Source organism: Eptesicus fuscus, chromosome 15 (genome assembly GCF_027574615.1).
Source record: "Eptesicus fuscus isolate TK198812 chromosome 15, DD_ASM_mEF_20220401, whole genome shotgun sequence".
Lineage (NCBI taxonomy): Eukaryota > Metazoa > Chordata > Mammalia > Chiroptera > Vespertilionidae > Eptesicus > Eptesicus fuscus.
This window is the reverse complement of record NC_072487.1, coordinates 72,603,498-72,629,373: the sequence shown is the minus strand read 5'-3', so window position 1 is coordinate 72,629,373 and position 25,876 is coordinate 72,603,498. Positions and strand designations below refer to the sequence as shown.

At 48.5% G+C, this 25,876-nt stretch overlaps 1 protein-coding gene across 2 annotated transcripts in view; it reads right to left on the bottom strand.

The window, feature by feature from the left end:
• MVB12B (multivesicular body subunit 12B) overlaps positions 1-25,876 on the bottom strand; it is a 139,100-nt gene that overhangs the window by 87,777 nt on the left and 25,447 nt on the right. For both annotated transcript variants that reach the window (XM_054727427.1, XM_054727428.1), the window contains exons 3-6: positions 14,889-14,996; positions 9,369-9,465; positions 2,327-2,456; positions 219-341 (exon numbers count right to left, since the gene is read on the bottom strand). In XM_054727427.1, the coding sequence (XP_054583402.1) occupies positions 219-341; positions 2,327-2,456; positions 9,369-9,465; positions 14,889-14,996 (458 nt within the window). The remainder of the gene's footprint in view (positions 1-218; positions 342-2,326; positions 2,457-9,368; positions 9,466-14,888; positions 14,997-25,876) is intronic.

Genomic DNA, 25,876 nt, shown 5'->3' with positions numbered 1-25,876 from the left:
GGCCCTCAGAATGTGTGCGGATAGAACACACAATGGCCTTTACATTCGCGCGACGCAACGATTTCTAATCGGATTTTGAAATCTCCTCCGAAGGTAACTGCTTCTGCACCATTTCAGCAGATACCGAGTGGAGGGGTTCTGAAATGTGTGCCCTGGGGCCCAAGACCACGTGACTGTAACACGCCTCGCAGCACGAGGTGCCACGGACCAGGCCTCACCTGGGAAGGCTCGGGGCTGGGGTGGAAGCAGCTGACGACTGGGAAGGTGTTGTGGGCTGAGATGAGTCATGGTTTCTTGGAACTCTGCCCATTCGGTACCAGATCCCCATGCTGTTCAGTTCCCTTTAGGAGAAAAGAGAAATCTTCATGGCGCGGTTTAGCACAAAGCATTTACCTGAGCGACAAAGCAAACCGACTCCTTTAAAAGAATCACCACCTCAAACACCAGGGAACTGGTGCCCACAGACTGGCCACATCACCCCCTTTGTGCCCGGGGTGTCACAGTTCAGGGAGGGCCTTCCTGCCTTCCTTCTACTGCACTTTCCTTGGTTCTCAGTCTTTAAATTCTTTTTTAATTTTGTCATTTAATTGTAGGTGTTTACATGACAATCCACTTCAAGCCCCACTTCTAGTTCAGTGCTACCAGCTCCCCACGCACTTCAAGCAAACACCACAGCTCGCCCGTCACCCAGCCTGTGCCAGGCCGGTGGGCACGGGCCCGGCTTTCAGGGAAGAGGAGGGTCTGGATTAAATGAACAAGAAGCGAAACAGAACACGGCCCAGATCTAGGAGGCGATCTCAAAAGCCAACAGGAGAACTTACCCGTGGGGCCCCACGGGGTCCAGTGAGATGGCGGCAGAGCCAGCCAGGGAGAGGGGCATGCGGCCGAGGGCCGAAAGCCATCCACCACATCGATTAACTGGGGAGTCCCGGATTCCGGCTGACCGGGCATAGTGAACATCTGTTGTCTTCTGGACCCCAGCATCCATTCCCTCCCCAGTTGGACGTTTCATCTCCCCTCTGTATTCTAGGTCCCTGAGGTCCAATGGCTCGGGCCTGGGGGAGGGAACACTTTCCAGGTGGCAGTGACAGGGTCAGGGTGCACAGGACCCAGGGAAGTCAATCAAGACCAATGAGACTGAGTTCTAGAACTTCTGTTTGAATGATCGAGAACCCAGAAGTGCTCTCTGTCTCGGGACTTGAACCTGCAGGAAAAGTAGGTGAACCAAGCGGGCCACCATCCCTCCATGGGGAGAACATGTCTAGGAATGGGGTCCCCTGGAATCGGAGCCAGGAGGAGAGAGGGGGATACTAGATCCCCATGACGTTCTCCGAGCACCCACTTCCGGCCACACGGAGCCAGCCGCCCTGAGCTCTGTGGTGACGCACTCAGCCAACAAGGGCTGCCTTCTGCTTCTGCCAGCCTGGGCTGGGTTCCCTCTCACCTACAACCAAGAGAGCCCGGAGCGAAATCCTGAGATGCCTTGTACTTGGTGCTAATGAAGTGGCTTCAGAGCCAGGCCCGTGCCGGCACGAAGGCCACCGGCGAACAGGGCACAATGGGCCCCGCCCTCTGCTCTTCGGGGAAGACAAACGTGCGGCCAGAAAACTGCACGAGGAATTGTCACGTGGTCATGAAATATCACGCTTTTCCCGACTCAGAGCCCCCACTGGCACCCGCTGCACTGGGAGCAAATCTACTCCGCCATCATGTCCCAGGAGGTCCTGGCGGCCCTCCCCTCCCCTCACCCGACTCCCCCTCGCTCGCCCAGCCATGCTGCTCCTGCTCCCGGATATGCCATGCCCGTTCCCACGGCCCCGGCCCCTCCTGTCAGAGGCCCTGCCTCCCCCCCTCTGCAGGGCGGTTTCTTCTTAAGCTGGAGGTCTCTGCTCAAACCTCCCCCGCCCCCGACTACCTCGCGGAAGGAGCCGCTGGCTCATTGCTGTGTCTCATTTTTGTTGCTCCCTGAAATGACATCATCATGGATGTCCTGTTTGCTGCTCGCCTCTCCTGCTAGAATACAGCTCTGTGAGCGCAGACTCTGCGTCTGCCAGGGCCTCTGGCCATGGAACAAGGTGCCGTAGGCTCAGTGGGCGAGTACACTGCCGAGAGCCGAGGCTCCGTGGTCCCAAAGGAGAGAACTCCTGGGCTTGGGGGCACCTGGAAAGGCCCACAGAGCGTCGGGATAAACACCAGGACAAGGGGACGGAAAGGCCCTGGGAGTGGGGGTGGCATGAGCCAACGCGCGGAGGGGTGGACGGCATGGCGGTCTGGCCTGGCTGCAGCCCGCACAGAGAGGAGGCGAGGTCTGTGTAAGGAGACTCACCCGATAAACGTGTACTGAGGGGGGGCCTGCTTGGTCCGGCCCATGATCCGGATGTCACAGATGGCTGCTTCCGTGGAATCCCGGGGGATAAACTTAATGCACAGCCTCTTCTTTCTAAAAGCTACTTCCTCTGCAGGAAAGAACACGGAGAGGCGTGAGTCTCTATCCGGAGCATCCGGTCTCCCGACACGTTCCCTTTCTGGCAGCGGGAGGGGCTGGTCAGCTAAGCGGCCGAAGAAGGGCTGGGCCCTGTCCTGCTGCCCTCCCCGCCCACAGCGGGCAGCCGGGTGTGCGGCCGGAGCGCAGACCTTCCCCGCGGAGGGGGGCTCCGGCGGCCGCCGCCTCTGCGAGGGGAGACCGCACCTGCTCACCACGGCAGCCCGCAGGTCAGGCACGCGGACACCTGCGCGTGAACACACTTCATTACACGGACGGTTTTCTTTTTTCCTTTTCATTGTAGAAATTCTCCAACATTCCCCGGAGTGCATGACCCCACACGTTCCCGTCATCTAGTTCCAACACCGCCCCCCACGGACAGGCGGGTTTCATCCCGTGTGGCCTGGCTGGAGGATTTAGGGTGAATCTCTCACACCGTGTCTTGTCACCCGTCGATAGCTCAGTAGGCACCTGGGGCAGACAATCTTTTTTAACACGATCACCATGCCATGACCATCCTTAAGAAAATGAACAGCAATTCCTAATATCATCCAATAAATAGTCTATATTCAAGTTCCTTCATTGTCTCAAAAATGTCACTTCACTGCCGGTTTGTGACCGCGGCTGCCAGGCCTCTCCAGTCCCTTTTATTCTGCCACAGCCTCTCCCCCTCCCTTGTCTTGGGGCACTGGTGCTGGAGAAGCTGGGTCACTCCCCTGAACCTCCTGTGAACTGGCAGTTCCAGCTAAAGGCCCGGTAAGAGGCAGGTTGGGGTTTTTTAGGCAAGAACACTTCCCAGGTGGTGCAGGTACATCCTGCGGCGACAGCTCGCCCGCTCAGCTTCTGGGGGTGTCGGTCTGTCCCCCGGGATGAAGTCCCCAGCACCACTCTCTGAGTGTTCACCCTCCCCCCTCCCCCCGCGACAACTGCTGCTTAGATCCATCATTTCATTAAAGGTTTCAAAGTGGCGATTTTCTAAATCTGTCATCCTACTACATTTTTAGCTGGAATTCTTCTATATAAAAAAATAACTTTCTTCAACTACTTGGTCTCTCTGAAATACGTTGTATAGGAAACAAGATAAATACGTGATTCTTTAGTTATCGAGTCTTAGTGATGCGTCTGTGCCCTCCCAGCCCCGCGGTGGCCAGCCAGGTGTTTGCTTGCTCATCTGTGGTTTTTAAATACAAGTTTCATTAACTGCAATCACTCAGACATGAGTCACACAGACCTGGGTTGAAATCCCACCTCTGCCACTTCCCAGCACTATGACTTTAATCTCTCTGAGCCTCCGTCCCACTGTCTGTGAAAGAGAGCTACTGAAACCCCACCCTGTAGGGAGGCAGGGTGATGGAATGGGGCCGAGATACACTTCCCTTAGCCCCGTGCCTGGCACACGTACGTGCTCAATAAGGAACAGCCATGAATGTTCTTATCATCATCATGGAAGCCTCCAGCACACGATTTCAGTCAGGGCTCAGCACTGACTTTCAAGCCCTTTCAGTTCTGCGTCAGGAAATAGGCATTGAAATCAGGGAGCAGCATGAGGAGGGCAGGGCAGGCCTGTGGCGGGTCTCGACTTTACCAAGGGGAGCCCAGATCAGAGGTGCTGTGTTGTTGTGTGTGTGTCGGGGGGAGGGGGAGAGAAGGGGGGAGGGGCTAAGAGCCAGATGGACACTCAGAAACTCTGTGGGTTCTCTTCCTTGGTGAGGACACTGAGGTCTGGATGGGACCTACAACCGAGTAACAATGTCCTGAATCCAGACCCCACAGCAACCCTGCACCTTGGAAAACTATCTGAGATGAGATCGGTCTCTGACTGTGAAGAAGGCGGGACTTGCCCTGCACGCAGGTGCGAATGCAGGTATTTCACTTGTTCTTGCCACGCTGCTCTCTGCTCCCTTCCTCCCTCTACAGCACGGAGCCACTAATTACACACGCTTCAGCAGGCCTGATTTTAAGTAAATATATTATGCAGAGTCAATAGAAATGTGTTCAGTCATGCTAATGAACACAGAAAGGACACAGCACTTTCCTAAAGCAAACAGCCTGCCGTTGTCTAAGTACTACGTGGACTGCAACAAACTGTATTTTCAATCGATTACAGGAGTCTCCTCCTTTTGGCTGACTTTATAAAATCAGGCCCTACATGCACCCAAACTGCACCCGTCCCCTGGGTAAAGACCCCAGGAAATGGCCGGATGACACGAAATGAAGGCTACCCCGAACCCACCCTCCTGGTGAGATAAGACACCTGGTGGAGAGGCCAGGACAACCTCAGAAAGTCCACGGCGCAGCAGCTGCGCCCCAGGCACGGGGAGAGACTGCCCGGATCACAGCCCAGGCTCACCCCACAGCAGCCAGACCACAGCCCAGGCGGGCCCCACACTGGGCTTCCTCGCTGAACTGGTTCAACGAGAGGAAAGTGCAGAATGGGAAATCCCTTGTGGCTCTACAGTATCAACATAAAGACACTGTAAGTCAATTAGTTGTCAAAAAACAACACCAATTCTAAAACGAAGAAAAGCGGGGGGGGGGGGGTGTTTGGGGGGGTGGAAAATTCACACAGATCTACAGGCAATTTTAGTTCTCAAGTAGACAAGCCATTTAAGAATAAGCAAAGGTAGCAAGCAAATACTTGCAAAATGTTCAGTCTTGCTAATAAATAACGAAATGAAAATTCAATAAAATTGGGATAGCAAAAGTAAATTAAAAATTTAAAACCTATGCTGGCAGGTCTGTGGGAAACAGGTACAAGCCTGTGTCATTAGTGGCACCGTGAATTGGTATTTCTGGAAGTTAATTTGGCAACAGAGAGTAATAACGCTTATCTTTATTGAGCCCATCCTCTGAGCAAGGCCTGTGTGCAATGGGTACCTTAGGCGATTCAAAGATAAATTAAACACGGATCTTGCCCTCAAAGAAAGAGATAAGTAGCAAAGACATGAAGAAAACACATAAATGGCTAAAATGCAGCTAAAAACATTATTATGAGGTAGACAATATCCCCTTGCCCATTTTACAGATGAGGAAACTGAGGCCCAGGAGGGTGAAGTCCTAGAGTTGTAAGTGCAAAGCCGGACTCAGTATCAGGTGAGTCAACTCCACAGCCCGAGTTCTCCACGGGCCAAGCTGCACTTTGTCCTCGTGGAGGTAACGATGGGAATTCAGAGGCAGAATCACTCCCTTCGGCTTCCCACCACTGTGACAAGCATTGCTTACTTCCCTCCCGCCCTCAATACGTGTCTGCAATAAAGGCAGCAGACAGGGACTGACCTCTGGCTGACGGTAGCCCTGTCTCATTATGTCTAATGCAGTTTCTTGTTGCCACGTGCAGATCACCCACCAGACTAAGGTCCTTGAGGAAAGGGCCAGGATCTTCGTCACCTTTACATCCCAAAGCCTGCAGTGCCACAGGCACCGCCAATCTGAGCTGACTGTGGAGAGGAGAGCGCTGCTTCACGCTGGTGTGCAGGGACCAGAGACTGCCTGATGCCGGTGGGAGGACTTAGGCTCAGCCGGAAAGATATGGGGTGTGGGCATTCCGAGGTGAGGGAAAGGGCATTTCAGGCAAGGAAAACTGGCAGATCTGTAGCCAGCAAAGAAAGGAGCCTGGAGAGCGCACAGCGCGTGGCTCTGTTTGGGCGAAGTAGAGGGTGTCTGCATGTGAGGAGCACCTGGTAGAGGACGGCTGGGCAGACCACAGGGCCTAGGACCCAGGAGCCTCAAGTACTTGGAAACCTATCACAAGGAAATCATTCACAATCTGTACACACCCAACTGACCTACAGATTCAACATCATTCCTATCAAAATCCCAGCTGGCTTCTTTGCAGAAACTGACAAATCCTAAAATTTATAGGAAAATTCAAGGGACCCAGAAGAGTCAGATCATCTTGAAAAAGAAGAACAAAGTTGGAGGTCTCATAGTTTCAAAACCTGCTACAGAGCTGCAGTAATCAATCAAGACTGGCATAAGGAAAGACACATAGGTCGATGGAGGAACTCGGAGTCCAGAAACAAACTCGCGCAGTTATGGTCAACCGACGTTCAACAAGGACCCTGAGACAAGTCAGTGGAGGGAAGAATGGTTACTCAACTGGAATTCATATGCGCAAGAATGAAGTTGGACCCCCATCTCACACCATTCACAAAAATTAACTCAAAATGGATTACAGACATAAATGTAAGAGTTAAAACTATAAATCTCTTAGAAGAAAACATAGGCAAGAATCTTGGTGACCTTGATTTAGGCAATGATTTCTTGGGTATGTTACCAAAAGCATAAGCAAAAAAAGAAAAAAGGTAAATGGATTCCATCAAAATAAAAAACTTTTTGAAGGACAACAAGAAAGTGAAAAAAACAACACACAAAATGGGAGGAAATATTGCAAATCATATAATTAATGAAGTACTTATATCTAGAATACAGTTAAACCCTGAAAAACACAGGGGATAGGGCACCAACCTCCCACATAATAAAAAAATCTGGGTATAACTTTTGACTTCCCAAAAGTATAACTACTAATAGCTTACTGTTGACTGGAAGCCTTGCCAATAACATACAGTCAATTAATACATATTTGTGTGTTATATGTATTATACACTGTATCCTTACAATAAAGTAAGCTAGAGATAAGAAAATATGGTTACAGTATTTACTGAAAAAAAAAATCTGTGTATAACTGGACTCACACAGTCCAAACCCATGTTGTTCAAGGGTCAACTGTATATTAAAATATTCTGACAACTCAATTAAACAAAGACAACCCACTTTAAAATGGCAAAGGACCAGAAGAGACCTTCTCCGGAGAGGACACACCCATGGCCACAAGCACGTGAAAAGATGCCCAGCATCCTTAACAAACAGGGAAACGCAAACCGGAACCACGAGAGCCCACTTCCTACCCACGGAGACGGCTGGAACCAGGACAGTGACCCGTGCTGGGGAGCCGCACGCACTGCTGTGGCAGGGGAACCCAGTGCTGCTCCTTTCAGACACTGTGCGGCAGCTCCTCAGAAAGTCACATACAGAGTTAGAACAGGACCCAGCCATCCCACGCCCAGGGAGACACCTAAGAGAAATGAGAACGCATGTCCACACAAAAACTCGTACATGGATGCTCATAGCAGCATTATTCCTAACAGCCAAAGGCAGAAACAACCCAAACATCCATCAATTGGATGGATATGCAAAATGCAGTATATCCATATAAATGGCGGATTATTTGGCAATAAAAAGGAATGAAGTACTGATAGATGCTGCAACACGGATGAACCTTGAAAACATATGCTCAGTAAAAGGAGCTGATCATGAAAGACCACATACTGCATGATTCCACTTACAGGAAATGTCCTGAACAGGCACATCTACAAAGTAGACCGGTGACTGCCTAGGGCCAGCGCAGGTGCAAAGGTGAGGGGTGGAGGGAAATGGAGAGTGACTGATCACGGGGATGGGATTCTTGAGGAGGGGATGAAATATTCTAAAACTGATGGTAATGGCTGCAAACTCTGTGAATATACTAAAAACCTCTAAATGGTATACTTTAATGGGTAAACTGTATGGTGCGTGAATTACTAGTATATCCAATAAAGTTTTACCAAACCCCCCTGATACATAAATATATAAAATCTTTTTGTAAAAGGTGCTTAAACACATGGTTTTACAGAGTGGCACTGTGGTTAGAAGTGTGGCTGGTGTCAGATTCTTGTGTGTTCTAGTTACTCCCCACTCCAAGGCGCGCGACCTTGGGTAAATTCTTTAACCCCTAAGCAGTTACTGAGCCTCACTTATCGCAGATGTGAACTGGGTTTAATAATACCCATTTCCAAAGGGAGGTCTTCTGAAGATTCAATGGTATCAGGTATGTAAAGCATTTATCCCAGGGGTTAGCACACAGAAAACACATACTAAGTATCAGCTATTGTAATTATTAACTAATGCATATAATTTCAAACAAGTAATAGCAAAATGTCCAAAAGTGAGGAGACTATTAAGAAAATGAAAATATGCTAAGCAGTGGAACCTCCTTGTGTCGCTAAAGTAAGAGCTATGGGGGGCCTATGCAGATATGAAAAGTCTGGTCTACGTGAAATGCTAGCAAAAACCCAGCAAAAATCGGGGGTCCCAATGGGGCTAAACACGGAAAACACAAACATGTATGGCGCAGAGTGAGACACAGAACTTCACAGAGAAACCGTGTCATAAAGAAAGGAGTCTCTGTGTTCGTTTTTAATTTACTGCTTCACGGTGTGGGCATCCTAAAGTTATTTGGTAAGAGTAATTAAACATAAAACAAGTGCTATCACATCAAAATGAGGAGGCTCAAATACGCAGAGGTGTCCCGGCGCTGTGTAACAGCTGATGTGCATGACGGGCCCTGAGGAAGCTTCCGACTCGTCAGGGACTCAGTTCTGCTCAGTTCTGCTCAGGGCGCACACGGAATCCTGTGTACGCTGACGGGCAGTCTTCCTGGTTCGGGCCTTTCTTGTTGGCTCCAAGGGCCCAAAATGGGGACATTATTGCACTGTATTCCCTGGGCATCTTCTGATTTCCCCCTTTTGCATCGGGGTCTTTGCCAAGCTTGGCTTCAGCAGCACAGAGGATACACTAAGGACACACTACCACCCGCCTCTCCATCCATTCCTGCGCGACCAGCTCAGCAGGAAGCCAATCTGGGAGACACGGGCATTCGGCTCACTTACATGGTGCTGACCAGAACGCCACAAACCCCTTGGAGAACTGAGTCAGACACGAGTTTATTCATGGGCAAGCAGTAGGGACTCTTAAAGTCTTTCCAAAGAAAGTGCACATAACAATACCTAAAAATATACCTGGAGGAAGGAACTGGCATGGTGACGAGCGGTACTAAAGGGCGACTCACGTGTGTCCACCGTCTCCTGAATCGGGATGAAGCCCACCGGCAGAGTGTCCTTGATGTCAATGAGCTTCATGTCCACCAACACGTTCCCTAAATGACTCTTGGGAAGAAAGAAAAGAGGTACAGACGATTAATCCAAACACGCCTGCGGTGTGTTTGCCGTGTTGGCCTCGAGATGCATATCTACACCACGACTCTTGCAGCTTCGCGACAGCAGGTTAATGAGAGTGGGTGCCACTTAATGTCCCCCAGCGGCCACACGGGGACTCGGGGGCCCGAGAAGGAGTTTCATCCTCAGAACCTCAAAGCCACTCACTTAGACACTAGACACGGCACGCCTCAGTTAGGCGGATGGGCAGCCAGGAGATGCCGGAGACACAACCAGAAGAGGACAGCTGTGCACACGTCGGGACCAGCTCTCAGGCCCCGCAGGTTAGAGAGAGCAAATCCCTGGGGCAGCCGTGGGGGGAGCTGCGTCTAAACCGAACAGAGAACCAACCATACTCTTACGTGATTGCCGCCTGCATATCGGCACACATTTCGGTTGCCTGATACATTCTGTAAAATCCCAAGAATCATAAAACACAGCGTGAAAAGCCCTGCTGCCTCGATATTACACATCTTACAGAATGACGCGCACCGGGGCCTCTTAAAGTTTCTGTTTAGTGGTAGTATACGGGGTCCACGGTGCGCAGTGTCTGGAACCAGTGCAAAACCGTCTTCGAAGACAGCTCCCACCCCCTGTAACTGCGAGAGAGAACTATCTGCAAATGCACTGGAAACGAGCCCTAAAGATATCTACCCCACAACTTCAATCCGGGGGCTACCCCGAAGGTGTCATTAAAACCTTCGGAGTAATCTGCAGTCACTTCCCCCTCTCCAGTAGAGCCAGTTAAGGAAAGACTGATGGCTGCTGATCCCACCTCTCTCCAGTTAGGATGCCAGCCACGCACTCCGCGTGCCCATTTCCCAGAAGCACCTCGCCCACGTGAGCACGCTCGGGCTCCTTGCTCTGTGGACAAGCACCCAGATGGCCAGCCCGTCACTCTGGCCTCCGCAGCACCTCCTCGGGCCTGTGTCCGTCTCTGCGCATGGGCAACAGCCCCTTCCCCCTGCACAATGCCAACTAACACGCTCTCTGAAGGCCATTTAGGGAGTTCTTTCCATCTACACTCTCCGCTCTCTTCTCTCTTGGCACTATTTTCCTTCACACCAATTTATAAAGGCACGTTTTCGAGGTTATTTGACTTCTGTCTCCCCGCTAGAGTTTAAGAACCACCAGGACCAAAACTATCTGTCACTGCTGTAAATCCAAGCCCAGCACAGTTCTTGGCACACAACAGGTGGTCGGTCATTATTTGGTGAAAAAAACTAATGTTTTTTGGTACATTTTCAACTGGGTGGGCTGCTCAAAGTGAGAAAACAGATTGGATTTTCTGGGATGATGAATCTAAACTCTATCAATAAGAACATTAAAAGTATATTTAATAAATCTCTCTCTATATATATATAATAAACCCATATATAAATATATATATAATAAATCTATCTATATATATAAAAGCCATAGCAACCGTTCGACCAGTAGCTATGACGCGCACCAGGGGGTAGATGCTCAATGGACAGGCATGGAAACATGGAACAGACTGATGAATCTCAGTGGGAAGGGGGGAGTGGGGAGGGAGGGAAGAGATTAACCAAATATCTTATATGCATACTAGAGGCGCGGTGCACGGATTCATGCACCAGTGGGGTCCCTCGGCCTGGCCTGCAGGGATCGGGCCGAAACTGGCAGTCTGACATCCACGAGGGGTCCCAGATTGCGAGAGGGCACAGGCCAGGCTGAGGGACCCCACCAGCGCACGAATCCGTGCACCGAGCCTCTAGTACATTATAAAACAAAAGCACACAAATGAAATGAATTTTTTAAATGTAACTGAAGGTCCATGTGTCAAGTGTACACCAGTGCCTGCTGTCACAAAACCGTTTCCTCTCGCAGAACTCTGCTTGCCCACCGCTTCCTGGAAGTCCGCCTCGGTGGCTGCCTCGGGGAACAGACGGTGCAGCCCGGCAGGCAAACCGGGGACCCTCAGGGTGCGGACCACATCTCTGACCTCGCACAGGGCTTGGACCGTTAGCCTAACTCGCAGACATGAGCTGCCTGCAGAGCTGCCTCATCTAATCCATCATCGTTTTTTTTCATGGCGGCTGCGTTTCCATGTCATCACTGCTTTCTGCATTGAGAAATTAACACTGGGTACGTGTCCCTCCCCGGAGATGGATGGGCGTTCATCAATATCCTTTGCAGATGTCTTCTGCTTGACAAGCTGGGTTTCACGGAAGTCAACTGCAAACCACTTAGCGACCTCACCCTCCACACTACAAATGTCCCAGATCGTAAAACCAGAACATGGGTGGGGTGGCCATTTTAAAAAGCATCAAAAACCCTCCCGTGCACACCAAACGGGAGCTGCACGGCCAGAGCTTCCCAGTCTGCGTGGGGCTCTCCGCTGCACTGGGTTTAATACAGTGGGTCTGCGACACCATTAATTTCGCGTGTCCCTCTCCCCTCCCCCACCCCGTGCTCCCTTTCATTTCCTCCTCATAAATATGAAGAACGTATTCCCAATCCTTGTTGGGCAAATGATTCATGCCAAAAGCCCAATATGCACTGACTCAGGGTATTTATATTGCCTCTGGTAGCCAGTGTTTGCTAGTATACTGTAATTATTTTTGACAACCTTGCATTTAAGGTAGCCACAGATAACCAACTTAATATTCAAATGTTCATAAATCCTTCTGTTTAATATCCTCCCTACCTAATCTATGTACATTATTATTACAGGTAATGCAGAAAGTACAGGGCATGAAAAGTGCAATTAATCTCGATCCTTCCCCAGGAAGCAATGTCACTCCAAAGCCAGGTTTCTGTATTAATGGCATTATTGGGGGAAGGAAATTTAAGTTCCAAAGGAGTCTCCCAAAACTCCTACATTGGGAGTCTCAAGTCACCTAATTAAGAATCTGTCCAGCCTTGAGATCCCGCGTCCCTCCTTCACAGCTGTACAAATTATGCCACGCCGAGTCCTCCCTGACAGCAGGGCTGGCACGGCGGCTGCGGCAGATTAAACTATGCCTCATTCCTGTCCACCCCTGGCCGGCCGTGGGCCCCTGCCACCCCCGGAAATGGATCCCTTTGGATTTCACCACAGGACCCATTCATTCTTTTTCTGGAACCAGAATGACCTATTTCCTGTGCTGCTTCAAAGGAGCGGCAGAGGTCTCCCCCACGGCCCTGGTCCTCACCCGACATCCCTCCTCACGCCCTACCCACCTCCTGGGCCTCCTGGAGGAAGGCACACAAAGGAAGCCCTCAATGAACATCTCTTTAGTGTTCAACAAATGGTGACTGAATCATGCATTCTCCACAGGAGCTTTGCCTGTGACACCAAAATTAACAAGCGCAGGCCACTCATCTGCCATTTTAGACTTGTCACTGTCCCCACACGAAGGATCGGGGACTCCTCTGGCCTCGAGTACCAAGAACCCACAGCCTGCGGGGGGGAACGCAACAACAAAAAAAATACACACACACACACACACACACACACACACACACACACACACACAAAAAGTGGCATAAGAGATCATGGCTGTCCTGGGAGGCCACCGTTTTGAGCCGAAGCCTCCTCAGTCAGGACGGGGGAAGACTGAGCAGAGATCAGAAATGACCCCGTGAAGCCACTGAGCGGAGCGAGGGCGCCCCAGGGTCCGTCCTCACAGCCCGGAGCGGCAGTGAGCGCGCTGACCTCTGCACCAAGGGGAGGCCGGCGGACAGAACAGGGGTGACAAAGTTAAAAACATGAAGAGTTTTTAAAAAGGGATTAGGTAACTCCCGAGACAAAGGGAGGTAGGGTGGAGAGGGGGGGACGTCACCCGGCCTGCAGACCTGCCCGCCCCGTGTCCTCAGGTGGTGTGGTGAGCCCCACGGACCTGCTCACACTCACTGGGCGCAGCTGCCGCCTGCCGGCCAGTCTGGGGAAAGGAGGTCAGAGTTTAGCCCCAGGACTTTAGTCCCCCTCCATCGGAAGCTGCACTTCACAACGAGCAGACGTTACCCTCGCCATTAGGGGGGATTAAAGCAATGACTGCTCCCCAGCCCTGCGTATGTTTAAATAATCTTCCTTCCAAAGACTTCTCCGTAAACACAGGAGCGGTAGGTGGGAGAGTGGCAGCCAAAGAACCGCGTGACTGTCTCCATCCAGGAAGCGCGGAGGGCCAGGCCGGGACCAGGCCGGGACATGGGCTGGGGGGCTATGTGATGGGAGAAAGACCGTTTCTCTTCCCATTCAAGCTTCTGAACGAAGATGTTTAAAGTTGTTTTTCTTTTCTTTTTTTAAAAACTTTTTTTTATTGATTTCAGAGAGGAAGGGAGAGAGAGAGAGAAACATCAGTGATGAGAGAGATTCACTGATCAGCTGCCTCCTGCACACTTCCTACTGGGGATCGAGCCAGCAACCCAGGCATGTGCCCTGGACTGGAATCGAACCCGAGACCTTTCAGTCCGCAGGCCGACACTCTATCCACTGAGCCAAACCAGCTAGGACCCAGTTTTTGTTTCCTTTTTAAACCATAACATATCTTACTGTTATAATAACATTTATAAAAATAAATTAATAAAAATATTTCAAAAAAACTTTGCATCAGAAAGAGACAGGAACACTTAGGCCCAAAATAAAATGGCTCCCTGAGAATGGCAACCTGCGCCCTCTTGGGGCGAAGGAAGACAGGTGACCTTGGAGAAGCCCAAACGCTCTGAGCTCAGGAAAGGGCGAAGGCTCCCAGAGGCTGTCTGGGGAGCGGGAGGGGTATTTGCAGGGTGACCAGGGCAGGCCCCACGCAGAGGATAGGAAAGCGGGTTCCCTCTTCCTAAAGCTACCATTAAAACACGATTGGAAAAGCTTGATCGGGTATCGTCAAAAATTCCCCCATTTATGGCCCGAGTCTGAGGAACGGCACGCTAACAGGAATGGACACTGGCGACTGCCCACCTGCAGAAACAGGGATGCCCGTGGCGTACAGAGACCGGGAAAGACTCACTCTGGAAACAGGCTGAATCTGTGGAAGGGGTGACCAGGTAGCACCCTTCTAGCTGCGCCTCCAGGTGTGGGTCAGCTTTCGATCCGGCTCCGCCGAAAGTTCTCCTGTCCCCCCCCCCCCCCGCCCGCCCCGCCTGTGATTTGTTCCTCGGAGGAAAGGTGGGCAAATGAGAGCTGCGAGAGGAATTTCCTGGTTTGCTCGAGAACATTTTAATGGAATTCACGGTACTCTGGGGCACATGGTTAATAACACTCTTCATAAACGAAGCCAGCGCGAGCTGCTGATTCCACCCAGTTCCCTGAAACCGCAGATGAATTAATATGGTGACGAAGATCAACCACAACAGACGCTGGAGGACACTCCAAGCAGCGGCACGCGTGGCCTGCGCTCACTCAGCAAACGGAAAGGCGCGACGAGACTTACATTTTCTTTGGAAAACGATCTTGTGAAGCACAGGTATCTGGTAACCTTGGACTTAAACAAGCCGTCCTTCCAGAGGTCAGCATCCACGCCGTCTGCCGTCTGCGCCACCTGCACCAAAGAGACAGGGGACCGCAGGTGAGGCGGGTGGCACCGAAGCGTGCCAGCCGCCCCTCCGTACCTGTGCCAATTAGCACCGGCCGGAACTCGCACGGCATCTCATTAGTTCATTTCACTGGGCCCGGGAAGAGACTCTCCAAAAGGGGACACGGGAGAGTGTGAAAAACACAACTTCTAAAAATGCTGTCCCCGGGGAAGCCGCTGATTAAAGACACCCTGACAAAAATGGTTCTAATGAGAAAAGAGCAACTTGTGTTGTTTGGGCCAAGGAGGGATTGGAGAAGTCAGCACATCAGGCTGCTCATTACCACGCACTCGGGGGACGGCAGGGGTGCAGGAGCAAGTCCAATGGGGTGTGAAATGCCACCTGAGAGGGCACCGCTGTGGGGAGCTGACACGGCCCTGCTCCAGGACCCCGGGGCCCGCCAGGTGCCTCGTCAATGGGGTGCACGGGGCCGGGGCAGGTGTCAGGAAACCCCTCCTCAGCGTATCTTCCGGCACCAGCTCTGCGAGTGCCATTCAAGCTTGGAAACTGTATCATGTCAGAAAAAGAAGGCAGACCCAGCTCCCGGTTTGTAGCCTCACTAGGAAGCCGTCTGCCGTGTACAGATGCAGGCATTTCCTCCGAGGAGAGTTCCAGGCTGAAGCCAGCCTTGCTTGGGCCTCACAGGACCGGGGCATGGGCTGCGGGAGGTTGTGGGGAGGGCTTGTGATGAGATGGGAGGGAGAGGGGAGGGGCTGGAGGAGGGCAGGGACCTCCAGATGCTCCTGGGTGGACTGTCAGGGCTGGGTCTGCTCTCCTAACACGCCCGTCTTACCAGCATCTCGTCAGAGGATTCATCGACCTCCAGCACCTTGGCTGGCACCTGTGGGGGACACCAGGAAGGCTCAGGGAGCAGCATCCCTGTCGGGGTACACTCGGTGTCTCCCTGCTTGTCCCTAGAGGTGTAGCCTCGGGATGCAGTCCTTGACCTGACAACCTCCCGGCCATGCTGACAGCATCTCCTTCTTTACAGAGAACACTGGAGTCAGCCCATGCTGGAGCAGCTCACGGCCGCCAACGGCTCACACGCACCAGCACCAGCTGGGGTGTCCCAAGCCCCGCAGCCATTCTCTGAGGCCGCCCCAGGAAAGCCCACAGGCCAACAGGCCAAGGAGAATGCCTCTTTCAAACCCAACAATGGTAAATTGGCAAATGCTACAAAGGACGGAGAAAGGTACTTCTGCTAAATATGCAAATACGTTTGGCCTGGAATCTGGAAGAAAGTTATGGGGATAAAGTAGGAACCGCTGGCTCCAACGATGTCGTCCCCACAGGAAGGAAGATGCTAGTTCGGGATCAGACCTCGTCAGCCCTTTCCCGTGACGGTCACACACCGAGTTTCTTGAAAAACATGAGATTTAACGCAGTGGCCACAACTCGCCACTACCAAGGACCCCTTTGCTGTGTTTTCTTCCTTGGATCCATGTTTTGAAAGATTTTTTGTTTCTCAAGCTCTACTTTCACTGTATTTCCTAAATTCTAGGATGGAGTCATTTGGGAATCACTTAGAGATTTAAAGAAACACCCCTTTAGAAAAATAAGAAATACTAGTATCATATCAAAATGTACAAATCTATATTGTTAGGTGCATCCCAATTTCGGAACCACTAAAATGTGAAAATAAAAAATGTATAGGAACAAAGAAATGCCATGCCACCTGAAAGCTATTTGGTTTCTCTATAATAAAGGCTTTATTGTTAATGCATTAAAAAACGTCTGCAGAACCCTCGAGGTCTGAGGAGCCACAGGCTGGTACCCCCGAAGGAAGAAAGCTGTGTCCTCACCTCCCCGGGGGCGGAGGGCTCCGAGGCTCCCGTGTGTATCGGGAAACCCCACGGAGGAGTGGGTGTGCACGACACCAAGGCTACCGTTCCCACGGTTTGGAAATGACGACTCCCTCTTCTCACCTCTGGCAGAACTTCCCTTTTTCTGAGTGAGAGACACCTGAACAAGATGGGGAGGCCGGGCAGGCAGAGTGAGGGCGACAGGCCGGCCCTTCCTCAGTCCCCCTTCTCCACCCTGACCGAGTCAGAGAAGCATTATAAACGGACAAACCAAAGGCCAGGCCTTGCCCTGAGGCCACAACTCATCTGCAACGAAGCAAAGATGTGCAATGCCCTCCAACCCCAGCCAAGGGGAGGCGAGGCAGGAGGGGAGGGGATGGCCGGTCCTGAGCGATCCACCACAGTGAACGGAAAAGTCCTACCCCGAAGCAAAGTAACAGAATCCCACCAAGTTTGGGACTTAGAAAACCACCGCTAGCACTTCCAGAGAGAAACGACAGGCCCCACCGTGGACATGACAGGCCTCGGACAATGCTGTTCTTTGCGGCCCCGTGGCCTCATTATCTTACAACTGCAAGTTTATGCCTTCTGACTCTACGTACTTTTATAATAGGAAAGTCAACACGTTAAAAGCCTTCGTTTGATGCGGTGAGAAACAAAGATCTGCCTGAGAAACACTCTGTAGAGCAGCTGTCCAGCTGAGCCCCAGGGCAGGCCCTGTGCAGCCAGCCCTCAGAGCTGTCCTCACCCTCACCGCGGGGACCCAGCGCTTTGCACAGAGGAGCTCCTGAAAGACACCACAGCTAAGCAGCAGATTCCTCAGCCCGTTCACGCCCCAGGGTGTTAGGAGAGCCCACCCACAATGCAAAGAGGTGCCTGGCAGACAGAAAGCAAACACGGGGCCAGGAAACTCCGCAGACATTCCAAAGGAAATATCTGGCTGACACTGCGAGTAAGAATGGAGTTCAAAGGGCCCTTGATGTGTTAGAGCCTGCGCTGTGGAAACACGGAGCCACGGCAGCTCTCAACCAGAGCAGTGTGGGCACAGCAGGGAGGCAGGGGCCGAGCAGCCACCCGTGGGGACCTACGGAGGGGCGCCCAAGGTGCTTCTAAAAACCCTAAAGGGAAAAGAGCCATTCAGCTTAGCTGGTGCCGAGGTGAAGAACTCCAGGTGTGTTTTTGGTTCTGATTTCGTTTGCATCACATCGCTTTGTATCCTGAATGGAGAGCTCAACTTGGCCACAGAGCTTCCGTTAAAAATGTCTAATACTTTTTAGCAAAAGCAATGAATGCGCGTCTCTGTCAAAACGCTATTAGCATTTTTCCTCTGATTGGTAAGATTCTGTAACTTTTATTCTCTGTCTTGTACTATTCTGTGTCTTCCAAATTGTCTACAAAGAGCATGTGTTAGTTCTGAATTCAGAAAATGAATCTATTAAGGAAGGAAGACATTGGTCAATAGCATTCAAGCTGAGACGAGGCCAAGAATTAGGAAAAAACTACCGAGTTAGACAGGAACTAAGGGGTGAGTGAAAAGAATGACAAAGATGGCGGTAGGAGGCCCTGGGCAGGCAGGGCTTACTGAGAAAGACAGGGCTGGAAGGTGGGCAGGTGGCAGGATGGTGGCAGTGGCGACATCACCTCGTTTTAGGAACGGGGACAGTGGCAGGTGTGTGTGGGAAGGGGCGGAGACCGAGGACAGAATGAGTGCATTTACACAAGGAGGATTAACAAGCAAGAAAGGAGACAGGAGGACGAGGCCATGAGACCTCACCTGGGGGTTCACCTTGGGAAGGAGGAGAGCCACCCACAGGGGCTCCCCGCTGTGTCACCTCTTCCTCGTTTTCTCCCTGTTGACGGGTCTGTAAGTTACGGGCAGACGGGGACCATCTCCGACTCACGACTCCCAGTGCCAAGCACAGGACCTGCTGGTGAATGCATGTCCCCCCTCTGCTCTGCCATCTCCAGACTGTAGGAAAGCTCCTCCGAACCCAGGGCAGTGGGCTTTGTAAAGGACACGCCCGTCGGCGCAGGGGGGCTGCAGAGGGCTCACCAACGAGCCACGGCACAGATCGGAGACCCCCACTTGGAGACTCCAGGACACCCAAGTGCCTTCTTAAGAACAAGGGACTTTTTCTATGAAACCAAATCACCAGACCTCAAGGCAGGCCCCATTATAAGCCATAATTTCTGAATGCAGTTCAATAGGCCTATGAAAACAAAATGGGTCTAAGGTAAGAAGGCAACAGCTTTGACAAATGGCACCATTTTCCCCTTAGCTGGGGCCCTAGCAGGATATGGTTAAGAAAATAGTGAAAACTCGAGGTCCTGGGATTAGCAGAAAATCCGGTGATGCTTCCTGGCTCCCCCAGGCTTTGAGGAAGGACACGGGTCTGCGCATGGGCCCAGCCTCCCCCACACTCCCTACCCCACGCTGCTGGCCCCACCCCTGCCCACGCTCTCCGCACGGACCACCTGGAGTGGCGGTACAGGTTCCTGCTGGATAAGAGGAAGGCCGGGCTCCGGGCTTCTGGCGGGTGTTAACAAAGGGCCCTGAAAGAGACCCAGCAAGACGAGGGGGACAGGAAGAGTTAATGTGATGGGATTAAGAGGAGACGAGTGGAACTGGTGAGCTCATGAGTCATGCTCAATGACAGGAGCAAGAAAGCAAAGGAGATGAACTGGCACTTGTGACTAAGTCACCCTTCCTCTTTACTCTATTACTCAGCTCTCAAACCACACTGCCAGCTGTAATTGCATTTCAATTCATGTTTAACACAAACATAACTTAGCTGGATGTTGGCATCCAATATCCCAGACACAGAGAGGCAAAGGAGAAAGGAGCCAGCTAACTCGAGTCAATAAGCCTTCTTTGCATGCCCGGTGTATATGTATGCACCAGGCACAGCGGGTATGGAGGGGCAGCCCTATGCAGGACGCCTTGCGATGCAGATCCACACCGGCCGACGGCTGTGGTTATAAAGTGGTAGGAGCCACAACAGAGGAGAGTAAGCCCACCATCAAATCACAAAGCGCTCCGGCGTCATTCCGCAGGGAGAGGGCGGCGTGCACGCACCAGGCACGGGGCGGGCGTGGGGACAGCACAGCAGAGAAACTACGCAGAGTTCCAGGGGACAGGATGGGGGCAAGAAGGCAGGCAAGGGCAAAGCAAAATAAGTCTTAGGTTCCAGGGAAGTCCATCCGTTTGATAAGCCCCTTCTGAGTGCTAGCTGCTGAACACTCAGAAATAAATAAAACAATGAATCTGCCTTTGAATCTAAACACAGAAAGCCGGCTGGAGAACCATTCTAAGCAGGTGAGCAGCCGGTTTTTTCGACAGTTTCCACAGGCCATCCTACAGGGAAGGTGAGGCTGGGACGGAGTGAGGGAGCCGCGGGGGGCAGTTCCGGCGGCGGTGAGGAAGGACAGTGAGAACAGAGTTGCTGGATATTTGCTCAGTCAGTGGATCAAGCCCTTCTCACACTCCTGCCCTCTCGTCTGGTCCTCTCCACAAACACAGTGGAATCTGCAATCACATAATTTCCTATCACATAAACCTTCCAAACACGTCAGCTTAAACCATGATCAAAGGGTCAGGAAATAGCCCAGAAATCAGGTGGGGGTGAGTGGTAGGTTGGAATTCGGAACAATAAAAGATTCAATGAGGCTGCTAGACAAAAGAAAATTATTATTATTTTTTAAATAAGCTTTCCTCTAGACTAGTTCAGAAGCTTCCCATCCTTTTTCAAAGCTTTTATATAGTTTGAAGAATGTTCGAATTACCAGTTTCTTGACAATTTTAGGGAATGTTACCTTAAAACAATTTAGGCCTAGTGCTTTTGTTGGGAATAATTCTCTAATGACTTTTGCAATTTCTTCCTTTGATACAGGTTTGTTATTGGATTTCTTCTTCTTAAATAGCTGTAGCAATGATCTAACTCATCAAGATTTTCAATTTTAGTCACATAAGGTTACACATAGGAGCTATTCATCATAGTCTCTTATAATTTTCAAATCTCCTTATACTCTACTTCCCTTTTCTCAATCTAAATTCTGCTTATATTTGTTTCCTTTTACTATCATATTTGCCAAAAAGTTTATCTATTGTGCTTTTTACAAAGGATCAATTCTCAATTACCAATTCTCCCTCCTTTTACTTCTGATTTCTCATTTTATCTTTATTATTTCCTTCCATATGTTTTTCTAGCTTCTTGAGCTCTGGGAAAATATTAATTGGTCTAATATACATGTAATTAGAGCCTCAGAAAAAAAAAGAGGCAAAGGAGAACTCTTTTAATAATGCCCAGAAAATTTCCAACTGCAACAACAGCAGAAAATCCATTCTTTTCAGGTGTACATGGAACATTTACCAAGTCAGATCACAGTCCAGGCTGGAGTCAGTAAACTACAGCCCACAGACCAACTACAGCCTGTAGCCTCTTTGTGCACAGCCTATGAACTGCAAATGGTTTTTATATTTTTAAGAATTAAAAAATCAATATGCAATAGAGACCACACGTGGCCCACAAAGCTTAAAATATTTACTATCTGGACCTTTACAGAAAACTCCTTTTCTAGGCCATAAAACTGAGTTTTCTTTCTGATGACATGGAATTACATAAGATGTCAATAACAGAAAAAAAAAATATATAGAAAATCCCCAAATTCATGGAAGCAAGACAACACACATCTAAATAACCCCTGGGTCAAAGAAAAATCAAAAGGGAAATTAAACAGTATTGTGAATGGAATTAAATTTAAATACAAAATAATAACATTCAGGGATACAGCTAATGCAGAGTTTAGAGGGAAATTCATAGCATTAAAATGCTTACATTAGAAATGAAGAAAGATTGCAAATCAATAATCAAAACTTTCCCTTAAAAAACTAGAACATTAAACCCAAAGTAAGCAGAAGAAAGGAAATAAAAGAGAAAACAATAAAACGGAATACATAAAAATGATAAAGAAAATAAAACCAAACGCTAGTTCTTTGAGAAGATCAATAAGTTGAAACAAGTCTAGGCAGCCTGGGGAGGAAAAAAGAAAGATAACACTAATGATCATGATTAGGAATGAATAAGAGGATATCATACAGGTTCTAGAGATATTAAAAATATAAGACGATATTATGAACAACTTTATGCCCAGGCACTGAAAAACTTAAGTGGAAAACTTGAATAGAACTCTATTTTAAAACTTGAGATGTTGTTAAAAACTTACCCAGGTCCAGGTCCAGATAGTTTCACTAGTGAATTCTACAAACACTTAAAGAAAAAATGCCAGTTTTACATTAAATATTCTAGAAAAAGATGAGAAAGAAACACTTCCAAACTCATTATATGAGACCATCATTACCCTAATACCAAAACATTCTAAGAAAAGAAAACCACAGATCAATCAATATTTCTCACTACCATATCATAAAATGTCTCAGCAACATCTTAGCAAATCAAATCTAACAATACATTAAAAGAGCAATGTATTATGTCCATGTGGGGTTTATCCAAGAAATCAAAGTTTGATTTACCATCAAAAATCAATCAGATATTTCATCATACTAAGAGACTACAAAGGAAAAGCAATATGATTATCTCAATAAAGCATTTGACAAAATTCAACATCCATGTATAATCACAACTCTCTGGAAGGGTACGTAGTAAGCTTATTAGATAGTGCCTACAAAAAAAAAAAAAAAAGACAGAAAGAAAAGCTACAGCTAATATTACATTTAAGTGGTGAAACACTGAGTGATTTTCCCCTACAATCTGGAATAAGGCAAGGATGTCTGCCTTCCCGAGTTCAACTCAACAGTGTATTGAATGTTCTAGTTAGTGCCCTAGGGCAAGAGGAAGAAATAAAAGGGCATACAGACTGGGCATTAAAAAGTGGTGGGGTAAGGGGGAGAGATCAACCAAAGGACTTGTATGAATGCATATAGGCCTAACCAATGGACACAGACACCAGGGGTGTGAGGGCATGGGGTGGAGGGGAAGGGGGGAATGGGGGATAAGGACACATATGTAGTACCTTAATCAATAAAGGAAAAAAAAATTTTAAAGTAACACTGAATACCATTTACAATAGCATAAAAAATATGAAATGCTTAAGGATAAATTTTGCAAAATATCTGTATAATTTATACACTAAAAACTAAAAATGGCTAATGAGAGAAACTGAAGAAGAATTAAATAAATGAAGAACTATATCATGTTATTTTGAAATTAACAAAAACTTCCTGTGTACTACTTTACACAGATTCCCTATAATGTTAATATTTTACCACATTTGTTTTCTCTCTCTATGGGATATTTATTTATTTATTTATTTATTTATTTATTTATTTATATGCTGTATTCTTCACAGTGTATCATATCAAGAGGCACATGGTATCTGTCTCATTATTGGTTATGTTAACCAGTAACTTGCTTAATGTGGTATCTGTTTGGCTCCCCACTTTTATTCTTTGCAACTAAGTATTTTGTGAGAGATACTTGGAGACTATGTAAACATACTACTTCTCATAATACCTTCACCCAGTATCTTTAACATCTAGCTATATCTTTTAAGACCAAAAAGAAATTGACAGATATGACTACTAGTAAAAACTAAAACTAAAACTTTGATAAGATGAATAATAATCAACAAACTTGGATACTATAAACAAAGTTGAAAGGCAATAATGGACTGAGAGAAAAATACATGTAACATATATAATAGTCAAAGAATAAACAGAATATATCAGGGAATCCAACCAGTCAATAAGAAAGAGCCAACCAAATGAGTCAACTTTAAAAACAGGAAATTAACAGAAAAAATACAAATGGCCAATAAACATGAAAAGATGCTCAACCTCCTTACCAATAACAGAACTTCAAATTCACACAATGTGCTCCTAGTTTGGAAAAAATGAAAGTAAGAAGACTGATAATAAAGAGTGATGGTAAGAATGAGGGTAAACAGAAACTGCTGTATACCATTTACTGGGAGTATATGTAAGTCAGTAAAGCATTTTTGAAAAGCTATTGGTGGTAGCTACTAAAATTTAAAATGTGCACATCCTTTTACCCATCAGCACACACCCAGAGACGTATGTACAGGGATACTTATCACAGCACTGCTTTTCAAAGACCAAAGAAAAAATTTTTAATTGCATTAGCAGGCAGTGCTAACGAGTAGAAAAACAGCCATTAAAAAGAATGATGCTGTTATGGAAAGATTCCCTACATAATTGTTAAAGAAAAGAAGAAAGAAAAAATATTATGTAGAACACATGTATTAATAATAGTAATCTATGTATATAAAAGCATAAGCAACGGGCAGACTGGCTGACCTGCCAACCGGCCGGTAGCTATGATGCGCACTGACCACCAGGGGGCAGACGCTCAACACAGGAGCTGCCGAGAGTGACAGCAACCTTCACGAGTGCCCTTTCGCACTCCAGGACCCCTCGGGGGATGTTGGACTGCCAGTTTTGGCTGATCCCTGCAGCCCAGGCCGAGGGACTCCACCTGCCGTTGGGACCCTGCTCACTCCACAGATGCCCTTCGAGCCCCGGTGCCACCCCAGGTGCAGCCAGCCAGGGAGGGACTGCGGGAGGTTGGCTCCAGGACGTGTCCGGCCCGCCTCGCCCAGTCCCGCCCACCGACCACCTTCTAATTAATTTACTTTCAATGTGCACGATTCCGTGCACCGGGCCTCCAGTAATAATAATAATAATAATAGGTGCATGGCTCAAGGTAATGCAAGTTACTGTTTTAAGCACTTTATGAACATCAGCTCCTTTAATCCTCACCACGATCTGTGAGGAGAGTTCTGTGAATAATCCCCACTTTAAAGCAAGAAAATGGAAGCACTGAGAGGTAAAGCACCTTGACCAGGTCACACAGCTCATAAACGGCAGAGCCAGATGTGAACCAAGGTATGAGGGCTCCAGAGTCTCTGTTTCATCACTAACTGCAGCCTCTCCCTCTCCTGCTTCCTCCCGCACCCCCGCTACACACACACACACACACACACACACACACACACACACAGTGGGGCAAAAGTAGGTTTACAGTTGTGAGTACACAAAACAGTTTATCCTTATATTATTATTTATTAATTATTGTATTATTTTCCATGTGAACAACTGTAAACCTACTTTGGCCTCACTTTGTGTATGTATGTATGTGCATATGTGTATATATATATACATATATATATATATATATATGTATATATGTATATATGTGTGTGTGTGTGTGGAAAGGTATTTGCAAAATCATAGAAAAAGGATTGGAAAGATATAGACCAAACTGTTAACCTGTTAATAAAACAAAACATCATTTCACACATAATCAACTAATTAATAGAACTGATCGCTAGATGCCCTGAATGTCTGACTACTTCAATAACTAGAGCCGATTCTTCCTCCTAGTCCCATCTCCCTCACTTGGAGGTCTCTCGCAGTAAGGGAGGTCTGTCCCCTTCAGTGACCTCCATCTCTCAATAACACAGCTCACCTCCCGCAATTCTCAACTCCAGCTACATGTTCTCTCTCCATACGCACCATCCCCATGCAAGCAGTCTCTTAATACTATCAATATGGACCACAAAAATTGAGAAAGATGGCCTAAAGCATTTTGAATCTTGTAGACATTAAGGAATAACTGGCAAGTATTTTATAGACATGCAGTAGCATCTCTCTTACCTATACATACGTAAGGCTGAATACTGATGTTTAGGAAAGATTTCTGACAGGCTTAGAAATAAACAGATTCTCTGGTTAACCCCAAATTAACATAAAACTAGAGCAAGCCAGGACTTCTCCTTCCAGGAATATGAAATAAGATACACCTGTTCCTATTCCTCCCACTAAATACAATAAAAAATCCTGGACGTTATATGAAAGTAACGTAAGTGGCCTCTAAAGGGTGAGAGAAGAAGGCAGACAGCCAGGGACCTCGGGACCCACGGAGCAACAACGTGGTGAGTCCTGTGGTTTCTTTGTGCCCCACATATCCCAGACCCGGAGCAGCAACACACACAGACCAAAAAAGCCC